The following is a 14,072-nucleotide window of genomic DNA, read 5'->3' on the forward strand; positions in this document are numbered from 1 at the left end:
ATTTTAGCCTAATCCAGCTAAATATATTTTAAATACGTTTACAATAATTTAATACTAAACAAACACAATGAAATGTATTTTTTTTTTCGTTAGGTTCAGAATGATTTTTGCGAAATTATTCCATACACAAATTTTCACTTGTCTTATAAGGTAAGATGAGCGTTGCTATTTAAGCCAAGATCGCAAGTTTTACATATTCGGCACGACATATATATATATATATATATATATATATATATATATATATATATATATATATATATATATATATATATATATGTCGTGCCGAATAGGCAGAACTTGCGATCTTGGCTTAAATAGCAACGCTCATCTTGCCATATAGGACAAGCGAAAATTTGTGTATGCAATAATTTCGCCAAAATCATTCTGAACCTAACGAAAAAAATATATTTCACTGTGTTTGTTTAGTGTTAAATTTTTGTAAACAAATCTAAAATATATTTAGTTGGGTTAGGCTAAAATAAATTGTTCTTGTTATAATAAGGTTAGGTAAGTTTTCTAAGATTCTTTTGGTGCAAAATTAAAATTTTTTACATTAACATTAATGAAAAAATATATCTTTAAGAGTATAAGAGAAAATTTTAGAAAGGACTTAATTTTAAATGAGTTCTTGCTAATTGACCAGTTTTACATATTCGGCATGACATTATATATATATATATCTATATATATATATATATATATATATATATATATATATATATATATATATATATATATATATATATGCGAGGGTCTTGGCAAGAGGTGTGGAGTTAAAAGATAAAGACTCAAACACAAAGTGGGAGTTGTCACAGTTGCTCTTTGCTGACACTGTGCTTTTGGGAGATTCTGAAGAGAAGTTGCAGAGGTTGGTGGATGAATTTGGTAGGGTATGTAAAAGAAGAAAATTAAAAGTGAATGTAGGAAAGAGCAAGGTATGAGGATAATAAGTTTAGGTGATGAAAGATTGGATACCAGATTGGAGGGAGAGATTATGAAGGAACATTATCCAGGAACTATAAAAATAAAAGATTAACACCAAGGCATTTAAGAACGAGATTTAACTTCGCTGCCACCCCAACAACACCAGCTGGAGGCTACGGCTGGTGCCAACCCGCACTGCACTACTCTGAGAAAACTTCCCTTCACTCCTTGCCTTGCAACTTTGCATAGCTCCTGATGACGCACTGAGAAGTGTGAAATTACTTGAGCTAAAGGTTTCCACCTTCTCCCTCCGTGGCTTGTCTTGCATTGCTAAGATCTCCTGTCTGGGATTGTTTGCAATATATATATATATATATATATATATATATATATATATATATATATATATATATATATATATATATATATATACAAAACAACCATTGTGAAAGAATAAGGAATTCCAAGCGCTTTCGTGACTACTCACATTATTGTTCCTTGATAATGTGAGTAGTCACGAAAGCGCTTGGAATTCCTTATTCTTTCACAGTGGTTGTTTTGCATATTCTGAAATCACCTGTTTACTGTGATCTTATTGCATATATATATATATATATATATATATATATATATATATATATATATATATATATATATATATATATATATTCCTGCCTGGAGGCAGGAATCATCCCAATCCTTGAAAAACACTGAGATATTCCCATTCTACAAAGGTGACAGTACAGCGGTCGCACAGCATGGTGGCCTAGTGGACAAAGGCGTCAAGAAATTTACCTAGTGTCTTGGGAGACTGGGTAAATATCTCAGGTTCGATCCCCGGTTAGTCAAAGTATTGTTATTTGCTTAAAACCAACACTCAGTGAATATGACGCACTCCTAAGATTTATCTTTAGAAAGTGCGCAAGGCAACACAGGTAGCATTACCTGCATTTCTGTTCTCGTGCCTTGTATCCAGTCATCTAGTTAAGGAGATTGTCCCTGAACGCTTCAGAGATGCTGCAGGAGCTCACGACCCCAAGTTCATCGAAGCAGCTGCACAGTGGGGCAGCCTTGCAGATTCTTCAAGCAGACCAGCTCCTCCTAGAGACTGCAAGCAGTCCCACTGGAACAAACCGATCGTGGAAAAAATCGCCCACACAGTGCTCAACAATGCCTCAGGAAAGGACAGAGCTCGTCTCCTAGCGGAGAAGGCACCACATTCAAGAGATTTTCTTTTAGCTGTCCCCGATTCCTCCTTCAGCACTCGGATCGACCCACAGGCCATTCGGATTTGTGTAGCTCTTTGCCTAGCCGCCCCAACATAGGTGCATTTGCGGCAAGGTATCAGCTGATCAATCTGGGCTACTTGGTGCCGTCTGTCATACGTCGGTGGGGAAAGTACGCCAGACACAAGGAGGTTAATGATATCAAGCGAAGCTTCACCACAGCAGAACAGGAACCTCAAGAACCCTGAGAGAATGCTGCCAATTACAGGTAAACCCAGAACACCCACAAATAGAAGGGCCTGTCACCATGCTACAGCTTCCTTACAGTAGGATGGGAGACCCTCGGAGCATGGGGGCAACTGCGCTTATGTGACAGACTCTTCAGGGAAACCAAGGACTGGTATACAGTACTGACAGGATGAAGAATTAGATACATGTGCAACATCTGGGTGTCTTTATTGGTAGACGTTTCGCCATCCAGTGGCTTTATCAAAACAAATTCAAGAACGAGGTAATCAAGACTACGGTAATCTTCACCAACTCTAAAGCTGAGGGACTGATCACCTCGTCATTTATATATAGTTCCACAGTCTTCCCATTATGTTCTTGAATTTGTTTAGACAAAGCCACTGAATGGCGAAACGTCTTCAAATAAAGATACCCAGATGTTGCATATGAGTCTGATTCTTCAAACTAAGAATTCTCCAGAGCGACTGTTTTTTATTATTATTATTATTTTTCAAGAGACTCAGTGTTACGATGCAGAGACATGTCTGCAGCATCCTGGTTGTATGTCATACGATATTCTCTTTCCAAATATGTCTTCAAAATTAAGTCTAATTTATGTGTAAGATAAGGAGGTTGATTTTCACTGAAGCACCGTCACTAAAAGGCTCACCATCTTACCTTTTGGCAGACAAGAACTGTGGGCCGAGGGTGTAGAACCTTACCTTTAAATTTCGCCCAGTGATGGTGGTCCGTGACGGCGTACACTGTCTCGTGCGTCTCCTCCAGGTAGATGAAGATAGCTGAGCCGAGCAGCAGGTATGACACCCACAACACCGTCACTTTGAGGCCGCTGAACGCTGCTTTGCTCATCCCAAACGGCCGCCGGATGATGTTCACCGTTGAAGACCGCCGCGAGGTTCTGATGCTCATCTTACGTATGCGATCCTTTTCCATTATGAAAACTTTCCACACTCGATCAAGATTTCTAAGCTACCCAGAAAGGGCTGATTTACTTTGCCCGTGTCACTCGTTTGAGGCAACTACTACTGAAAGTGGTTGGATCTGCCACTACCAGGATGCAGCACTGTTACGATGTGCAACTTTCCTAACAGATACCTTATTACCAGAGGTGATAGTGTAGGCACTTACAGCTGCTGGGGATCACTTTAGGTGGTATTACCCGTACGACGTTCGACACTTCCTCTCTGTAATGACAAAAAAAGTGGTAATTAGTCATTGGAAAGTGAAGTTTGATAGTCATCTGAAAATGAAGTTAGTCATCTGAGAGTGAAGTCAAACACTCACAAGTCATAAACCCACAATCTCGGTCTGCCATGGACCGAAAAATAACAGTCCCTCTAGAACCTGTAACGTGATACTGATGCATGATCTGTAACTTGATAATGATCTAACACAAACGAAGCGTCATCTACAGCTTTATCCCAGCGAAAAAAAAGCAAATCCAACAATCAAACAGTGACCTGGAGGCCAGCTGTCTGTGACCAGTAACCTGGAGGTCAGCTATCTGTGACCATTGACCTGGAGGCCAGCTGTCTGTGACCAGTGACCTGGAAGCCACCTGTCTGTGAGCAGTGACCTGGGGGATAGCTGTCTGTGACCAGTGACCTGGAGACCAGCTGTCTGTGACCAGTGACCTGGATGCCAGCTGTCTGTGACCAGTGACCTGGAGGCCAGCTGTCTGTGACCGGTGACCTGGAGGTCAGCTATCTGTGACCTGGAGGCCAGCTATCTGTGACCAGGCCGCCATGGGTTGGGAACAAACCTCTGAAGACTGTTAGTACAGAATGTAAGATTTGCACTTGACTTCATCTCAGAGGCGGCTGAGTGTTTGTCAAATAATTAACAAACTAGCTGGTACCGGCTGCCCCTGTCCAAGTAGTAGTAGCAGTATAAGTAGCAACAGTAGTAGCAGTATAAGTAGCAGCAGCAACAGCAGTAGCAGTATAAGTAGCAAAAGGAACAGCAGTAGCAGTATAAGTAGCAGCAGCAACAGCAGTAGCATTATAAGTAGCAGCAGCAACAGCAGTAGCAGTATAAGTAGCAACAGCAACAGCAGTAGCAGTAGCAGTATAAGTAGCAACAGCAGTAGCAGTAGCAGTATAAGTAGCAGCAGCAACAGCAGTAGCAGTATAAGTAGCAACAGTAGTAGCAGTATAAGTAGCAGCAGCAACAGCAGTAGCAGTATAAGTAGCAACAGCAACAGTAGTAGCAGTAGCAGTATAAGTAGCAGCAGCAACAGCAGTAGCAGTATAAGTAGCAACAGTAGTAGCAGTATAAGTAGCAGCAGCAACAGCAGTAGCAGTATAAGTAGCAACAGCAACAGTAGTAGCAGTATAAGTAGCAGCAGCAACAGCAGTAGCAGTATAAGTAGCAACAGTAGTAGCAGTATAAGTAGCAGCAGCAACAGCAGTAGCAGTATAAGTAGCAACAGCAACAGTAGTAGCAGTATAAGTAGCAGCAGCAACAGCAGTAGCAGTATAAGTAGCAGCAGCAACAGCAGTAGCAGTATAAGTAGCAACAGCAACAGCAGTAGCAGTAGCAGTATAAGTAGCAACAGCAGTAGCAGTATAAGTAGCAGCAGCAACAGCAGTAGCAGTATAAGTAGCAGCAGCAACAGCAGTAGCAGTATAAGTAGCAGCAGCAACAGTAGTAGTAGTAGTAGCAGTATAAGTAGCAGCAGCAACAGTAGTAGCAGTATAAGTAGCAACAGCAACAGTAGTAGCAGTATAAGTAGCAGCAGCAACAGCAGTAGCAGTATAAGTAGCAGCAGCAACAGCAGTAGCAGTATAAGTAGCAACAGCAACAGCAGTAGCAGTAGCAGTATAAGTAGCAACAGCAGTAGCAGTATAAGTAGCAGCAGCAACAGCAGTAGCAGTATAAGTAGCAGCAGCAACAGCAGTAGCAGTATAAGTAGCAGCAGCAACAGTAGTAGTAGTAGTAGCAGTATAAGTAGCAGCAGCAACAGTAGCAGTATAAGTAGCAGCAGCAGTTGTAGTAATAGTTGTAGGAGTAGCATCAGTATTAGTAACAGCAATAGTAGGAGAGAGAGCTTAGATTAGGTTAGGTTATGTAAGGTTAGATTAGATTAGGTTAAGTTAGGTAAAGTTTCTCAGGAAACAGGACAAGTGTATAAAGACGCGGATCTTAGTCATATGATCACCCACAGCTGGAACTTTTGATCATCAGAGGCCTTCCACTGGCTTACCCCTCCACCGCTTTAAAACATATGGTTATTATTATAACCGCTAGTGAGAGGATCAAGGGTGTTATTGTTGACAAGTAAAGAGTCACCTGTGTCCTTCTCTCTACTTCCCTTTATCTTTCTACACTACCCTATCTCTTTGCTCTTGTCACTTTCTTTTACCATTGTCACTTTCTCTTTACGATTGTCCTTTTCCCTTTACCCTTGTCACTCTCCTTTTACGCTTGTCACTTTCTCTTTACCCTTGACACTTTCCTTTTACCCTTGACACTTTCCTTTTACCCTTGACACTTTCCTTTTACCCTTGTCACTTTCTCTTTACCCTTGTCACTTTCTCTTTACCCTTGTCACTTTCCTTTTACCCTTGTCATTTTCCTTTTACCCTTGTCATTTTCCTTTTACCCTTGTCACTTTCATTTTACCCTTGTCACTTTCTCTTTACCCTTGTCACTTTCCCTTTACCCTTGTCACTTTCTCTTTACGCTTGTCACTTTCCGTTTACCCTTGTCACTTTCTCTTTACTCTTTTCACTTTCCCTTTACCCTTGTCACTTTCTCTTTACTTTTTTTTTACACAGGGTTTGACAAGGTTAAGGATCCCTAGCTTTATTGACAAGCTATTTACAGGTTAAGGATTCCTAACTTTATTGGCAAGCTAAGAGCTGTTACCTACATCAGCTCATTTGAAAGCATTTTTATTGTTTCGAGACATGCAACTAAGGAACAGGATGAAGTTGGAGCCATCTGTGGGCCAGCATTTTCATTTGATCAACTGACTTGATCTCGTTGACATCATTACGCTGTACGAATGTGTTCCATACTCGAGTCATCCTGGGTATATATGATCTCAGATGGAGTGATGTTCTGGAGAAGGTTACAGCCAGAGTGAAATTGCTGCTTTCTGCCCGTCTTGTGGCATAAAAGCTTGTTTCACGCTGTCCTCGAAGTGGATCCAAGTGTGGTACTTGGACAATATTGGCCTTGTACATAACAGTAAACCCACCCACATCCCTCCTGTGTTGAAGGCTCTGCTGAAATGACAGATCTATCCAGGATGGGTCCAGGCGAGAGATGAGACGTCTTGCTCTGTTCTCTACTCTGTCAAGCAGTCGCAGATGAGAGGGGAGGGGGCAGGCAAACCAAGAAAGTGGAGCATACTCAAGGTGTGAGCGTACTTGTGCCTCGTACAGAATCTTGCAACCCCTACTGTCAAGCAGATGCGAGATACGGCGAAGTGCTATAAGCTTCCTGGCTGCCTTGTTTGCAAGATTTACAACATGGTTCTTCATGGTTAATTTGGAGTCAAATTTCACCCCAAGGACATCAACTTCTCCAGGTGCCAACACCCTCCCATTCATCCTTACTACTGCACCAGCATTACCATCATGGTGCCTAGAGACGATCATCATTTACGTTTTCTCAGGTGCAAATGTTACTTGCCGTCTATTTCCCCAAGCTGATATAGCTCTTAGCTGGTGATTGATGTAGCTTAGAGCAGCTGGCATTTCTTCTCTTGGATAAGTGAATGTCAGTGTACAGTCGTCTGCATATGCATGTGATTCTGGGATGAGATGAAGAAGGTCGTTGAAGTAGACATTCCATAACAATGGTCCCAGCACGCTTCATTGTGGAACACTTGCCCCAATAGGATGTCTTGCTGATTCAGTTCCACTGAGAACTACACTTAGAGATCTACCATGAAAGTAATCACTGAGGAGACAGCGTAGAGCCTGCAATTCCCAGTGCTTGAAGTTTTGCTAAGAGGCCCTGGTGCCACACCCGGTCGAAAGCACAAGCAATGTCCAGTGCTACCACACAGCTGACTTTAGATTCATCCAGTGACTGGTGCCACTTAGTGGAGAGGTTTAACAACAGATCAGCAGCAGAGTAACCTTTCCTGAAGCCATATTGACGGTCACAAAGTAGTGAGTGGTAGTCAAAAAACTCTGTCATTTGACTTGAGATTGTCTCAAGGATCTTACCAGTGATTGACAGGAGTGACACTGGTCTGTAGTTGCTGATTTCTGCTCTGCTCTTCTTTTTGTGAACAGGGACTACATTTGCCTCTTTCCATAGAGAGGGCCATTTACACTGTACTAGGCTGTGCTGAAAGATGGGAGTTAGAGGTGATGCTAGCTGGTCTGCACATCTTCTCAGCAATCTTGGGCTCAACTTGTCTGGGCCCACAGCCTTTTCTTGGTCAAGCGATTTAAGAAGGAAATGCACCTCCTCCTGCCTTATTGTCACCACTGACAGTTTTGACACAGTTCTTGCAGCTAGCCAAGGAGGGTCCCTTGCTGGTTCAGGAACTTGCATTTTGGTAGCAAAGTGTTCAGCAAAGAGGTCCGCCTTCTCTTGACTACTAGTAGAGGTGGTCCCATCCTGTCGATTTAGAGGTGGAATGAGTTCATCAGGCAGATAACCTTGTCTGTCCTTGACCAGGGACCACCAGGTTTTGGAGCCTACCCTACCTGATGCTAGCTTTCTTTTAGTGTCCACCTCCCATTTAGCAATGGCCCACTTCTGAACGTCACCCATATGCCTACAGGCTTGCCTGTGCATATGGGTGATAGGATATCTGTTATACCTTCGCCATGCTTTGTACTTAGCAGTAGCAGCCTCTCTACTTTCTCTAATTTCTCTTTACCCTTGTCACTTTCTCTTTACCCTTTTCACTTTCTCTTTACCTTTGTTATTTTTTCTTTACTCTTTTCACTTTCTCTTTACTCTTTTCACTTTCTTTTTACCCTTGTCACTTTTTTCTTTTCCCTTGTCACTTTCTAAATCCTTAAATCCATTTGCATTTAATTCGCTCAGTTCTGTTCCAGCTTCCCCGTATGTTCACATATGTATGTGTATATAAGTATATGTGAATATATGCATATGTGTATAAGTGTATGTAAATTAACTATGTTTAGATATAAAGATTCTATATGAAAATGTATGTGTATATATGTGAATGAGTGTGTGTGTGTGTATTTGTGCGCACGTATATGCGAATGTATATGTACCCATGTGAACGTGTGTATTTGCGTGAGTGCTCGTGAATGTATGTGTACATATGCGAATATATGTGCATTTGAGTTTATATAAATGTATGTGTACGTATGAGTGACTGTAAATGTATAAGTGTATGAATGTGAATTTATGTGAATGTATCCACCTCATAATGCTTTGTTCACTTCAAAGTGGTTCTCACACCGTAAGAGCCGCCCAGTCACTCTTATACACCTGCCTCTCTTATACACCTGCCTCTCTTATACACCTGCCTCTCTTATACACCTGCCTCTCTTATACACCTGCCTCTCTTATACACCTGCCTCTCTTATACACCTGCCTCTCTTATACACCTGCTTCTCTTATACACCTGCCTCTCTTATACACCTGCCTCTCTTATACGCCTGCCTCTCTTATACACCTGCCTCTCTTATACACCTGCCTCTCTTATACACCTGCCTCTCTTATACACCTGCCTCTCTTATACACCTGCCTCTATTATACACCTGCCTCTCTTATACACCTGCTTCTCTTATACACCTGCTTCTCTTATACACCTGCCTCTCTTATACACCTGGCTCTCTTATACACCTGCTCCTCTTATATACCTGCCCCTCTTATACACCAGCCCCTCTTATATACCTGCCCCTCTTATACACCTGCCCCTCTTATATACCTGCCCCTCTTATATACCTGCCTCTCTTATACACCTACCTCTCTTATACACCTGCCTCTCTTATACACCTGCCTCTCTTATACACCTGCCTCTTATATACCTGCCCCCTCTTATATACCTGCCCCTCTTATACACCTGCCTCTCTTATACACCTGCCTCTCTTATACACCTGCCTCTTATACACCTGCCTCTCTTATACACCTGCCTCTCTTATACACCTGCCTCTCTTATACACCTGCTTCTCTTATACACCTGCCTCTCTTATACACCTGCCTCTCTTATACACCTGCCTCTCTTATACACCTGCCTCTCTTATACACCTGCCTCTCTTATACACATGCCCCTCTTATACACCAGCCCCTCTTATATACCTGCCCCTCTTATACACCTGCCTCTCTTATACACCTGCTTCTCTTATACACCTGCCCCTCTTATACACCTGCCTCTCTTATACACCTGCTTCTCTTATACACCTGCCTCTCATACACCTGCCCCTCTTATACACCTGCCTCTCTTATACACCTGCCTCTCTTATACACCTGCCTCTTATACACCTGCCTCTCTTATACACCTGCCTCTCTTATACACCTGCTTCTCTTATACACCTGCTTCTGATACACCTGCCTCTCTTATACACCTGCTTCTCTTATACACCTGCTTCTGATACACCTGCCTCTCTTATACACCTGCTTCTCTTATACACCTGCCTCTCTTATACACCTGCTTCTCTTATACACCTGCCTCTCTTATACACCTGCCTCTCTTATACACCTGCCTCTCTTATACACCTGCCTCTCTTATACACCTGCCTCTCTTATACACCTGCCTCTCTTATACACCTGCCCCTCTTATACACCTGCCTCTCTTATACACCTGCCTCTCTTATACACCTGCCTCTCTTATACACCTGCCTCTCTTATACACCTGCCTCTCTTATACACCTGCCTCTCTTATACACCTGCTTCTCTTATACACCTGCCTCTCTTATACACCTGCCTCTCTTATACACCTGCTTCTCTTATACACCTGCCTCTCTTATACACCTGCCTCTCTTATACACCTGCCTCTCTTATACACCTGCTTCTCTTATACACCTGCCTCTCTTATACACCTGCTTCTCTTATACACCTGCCTCTTATACACCTGCCTCTCTTATACACCTGCCTCTCTTATACACCTGCCTCTCTTATACACCTGCCTCTCTTATACACCTGCCTCTCTTATACACCTGCCTCTCTTATACACCTGCCTCTCTTATACACCTGCCTCTTATACACCTGCCTCTCTTATACATCTGCTTCTCTTATACACCTGCTTCTCTTGTACACCTGCTTCTGATACACCTGGCTCTCTTATACACCTGCTTCTCTTATACACCTGCCTCTCTTATACACCTGCTTCTCTTATACACCTGCTTCTCTTATACACCTGCTTTTCTTATACACCTGCCTCTCTTATACACCTGCCTCTCTTATACACCTGCCTCTCTTATACACCTGCCTCTCTTATACACCTGCCTCTCTTATAAGAATAAATAAGTAAATTAATAATGTTTACATTAATAACAGTAATAAGAATGATGTTCATAATGGTGTTCATAATAATGTTCATAATAATAATAATGTTCATAATAATGAGGTTCATAAAAATCATGTTCATAATAATGTTCATAATCATAATAATAATGTTTATAATAATGTTGGTAATAATAAGGTTGAGGTTGACTCAGCTGAGAGTAAAAACATCACGTCGAGACACTAGGAAAACTCTCACGTGGAAATACCAAGAAAACGAGTATCAGAATTTGAAGTCAGAAATTCCCGTTTCACTTGTCAAGGAGCACATTACTGCATTTTGTGAAGCGCTGAACCCGCGTGGGTCATTCAGCCCAAGGTACGGTGTAGGCACGATCCTCCGTCTGCGGTCCCATCTGCGTCCTGTTAGAATTATTGCTGTTAAGCGCAGCTTGTGAAAAGTACTCCTTAAACCAACAGGTAATTGATCCCACCAGAAATGAAAATACCCTGGATTTGATATTCACAAACAACGAGGAACTGGTCAGAGACATAAGTCTCCAAAACTATTTACTCTGATCATAACATTATAGAGGTTCAAACTAGTATTAACTCAGGGGTAGGAAACTGCGTCACTAAAGTTAGAGATGGGATGTTCAGTAAGTTTAATTTTAACAACCATAGAATTGACTGGGAATAAATAAACCAAGAGCTATCAGACATACCCTGGGAATCAGACATGAACACCCTAAATCCCCACCAGTGCCTAGAGAAGCTGAATACAGAAGCATACAAAGTATGTATGAAACATGTACCATTGTGGAAACGCAGATCAGATATATAGAGAGAGCGTAGGAGATGGTACAGAAGAAAATAGGTTACTGAACTGCTTAAAAACACAAATATGCTACAACAGAGGAAAGATAGACTTAGCCGAGAGATCACTTAATTAGAGCAAAAACTTAGGATGTCATACCTCACAGAAGAAGTACAAAGGGAACAAAGGGTCATACAGGATATTGCAAGAAACCCAAAATATTTCTATTCCTATGTAAAATCCAAGCTAAGTACTACCTGTAGAATTGGACCACTACTGAGAGGAGACTCTTATACTGACGATGAACAGGAAATCAGTGAAATCCTAAAAGAACAGTATGAGCCTGTGTTCAGCAACCCACTAAATGACAGCAAGGTAGAAAATGCAGAAATATTTTTCACTCCAGAAGAAGGCCGCACAGACCAACTAACTGACAGTACAAATCCCATAGATTTCGAAAAAGAAATGGAAAACATGCCCACTCACTCAGCACCCGGACCAGATTCATGGAATGCTCTATTTATAAAGAAGTGCAAAGTACCACTAGCACGAACCCTCAGTATTCTTTAGAGAAAGAGCTTAGATCTAGGTGAAATACCGGAGGCCTTAAAGAGTGCAGACATAGCTCCTTTGCATAAGGGAGGTAGCAGGGCACTAGCTAAAAATTACAGACCAGTAGCCCTAACCTCTCACATCATAAAAATCTTCGAAAGAGTGATGAGACGGCAGGTTACAAATTCCATGGACCAGCACAACCAACATAACTCGAACCAGCATGGTTTTAGAGCAGGACGATCATGTCTGTCACAGCTGCTGGACCATTATGACAGAATTACGGAGGCATTGGAAGACGACCAAAAAAAACGCAGATGTGATTTACACAGACTTTGCAAAGGCGTTTGACAAATGCGATTATGTGATAGCGCACAAAATGAAGGCCATGGACATTACGGGGAAGGTAGGCAGATGGATTTTCGGTTTCCTAACACACAGAACACAAAAAGTAGTAGTGAACAGGGCAAGATCCAGCATCAGAGAGGTCAAAAGCTCAGTGCCCCAAGGCACTGTCCTGGCACCTCTGCTGTTCCTCATCCTCATAGCAGACATAGACAAAAACACCCGGCACACTTTTGTATCATCATTTGCAGATGACACTAAAATAAGCATGAAAGTCAGTACGGTAGAGGACACTGAAAAAGTACAGAAAGACATAAACAGGGTTTTCCAGTGGGCAGTGGAGAACATGACGTTCAGTGTGATAAGTTCCAGCTGCTTAGGTATGGAAAGAATGAAGAACTCAAAAGGAACACTATATACAAAACTCAAGAGGGTCACCAAATAGAACGTAAGGAATACGTAAAAGACCTTGGAATAATTATGTCAGCAGACCTTTCTTTTAAAGACCATAACAAGACAAAGATCACGACAGCCAGGAAGATGACGGGGTGGGCATTGAGAACTTTCAAAACAAGGGAAATAATGCCGATGGTGACACTCTTCAAATCGCTAGTGCTCCCTCACTTGGAATATTGTTCAGTGCTGACGGCCCCGTTCAAGGCAGGATAAATATCGGAGCTGGAACAAATACAGAGATCGTTTACGGCTCACATTGAACCAGTAAAGCATCTAAACTACTGGGAACACCTGCAAGTCTTGAACATGTACTCATTGGAGCGGAGGAGAGAGAGGTACATGATAATATATACCTGGAAAGTACTCGAGGGCCTGGTCCCAAATCTGCACACTGACATAACAACATACTGGAGTGAGAGATATGGGAGGAAGTGTAAAATAAACCCAGTGAGGAGCAGGGGTGCGGTAGGGACAATAAGGGAACACTGTATCAACATCCTGGGTCCCAGACTTTTCAACATCTTACCAGAAGATATCAGAAACACTGCTGGAACAAGTGTAGAAGCCTTCAAGAGGAAACTGAACAAGTGTCTTCACCAGGTGCCAGATCAACCAGGCTGTGATGGGTATGTGGGGCAGTGGGCCTCCAGCAGCAACAGCCTGGTTGACCAGGCAAGCACCAGACGTGCCTGGCCCATGGCCGGGCTCAGAGAGTAGATGAACTCTCAAAACTCTTCAAAGGTATATCAAAGGTATACTGAACCTAAGCTTAGGAAGCGTCCTTGATATATTGTGGTATAAACACGAGAGCAATCACTAGGTCATGAGAAGTGATCAAGGTCCCAGGACCGATGAGAAGTGATCAAGGTCACAGGACCGATGAGAAGTGACCAAGGTCCCAGGACTGATGAGAAATAATCAAGGTCCCAGGAATGATGAAGTGATCAGGGTCCCAGGACCGATGAGAAGTGATCAAGGTCCCAGGACCAATGAGAAGTGATCAAGGTCCCAGGACCGAAACGTTCTCTAATCAACATGTCTTTGATATGTCGTAGAGAATGAAATCAGACGTTACAACATCTGGACTTCCTTGACCCACATGATTCTTAACC

The 14,072-nt window shown here is 42.4% G+C and overlaps 1 protein-coding gene across 1 annotated transcript in view; it reads right to left on the reverse strand.

The window, feature by feature from the left end:
• The window catches only part of LOC128687039 (uncharacterized), a gene marked incomplete in the record, with an annotated part of 426,297 nt that overhangs the window by 341,986 nt on the left and 70,239 nt on the right, over window positions 1-14,072 (reverse strand). The window contains 1 exon segment of the mRNA XM_070082417.1: window positions 3,104-3,586. Coding sequence (XP_069938518.1) covers window positions 3,104-3,335 — 232 coding nt within the window.

The sequence above is a fragment of the Cherax quadricarinatus genome, chromosome 7, assembly GCF_038502225.1.
Source record: "Cherax quadricarinatus isolate ZL_2023a chromosome 7, ASM3850222v1, whole genome shotgun sequence".
In the NCBI taxonomy this organism is placed as follows: Eukaryota; Metazoa; Arthropoda; class Malacostraca; order Decapoda; family Parastacidae; genus Cherax; species Cherax quadricarinatus.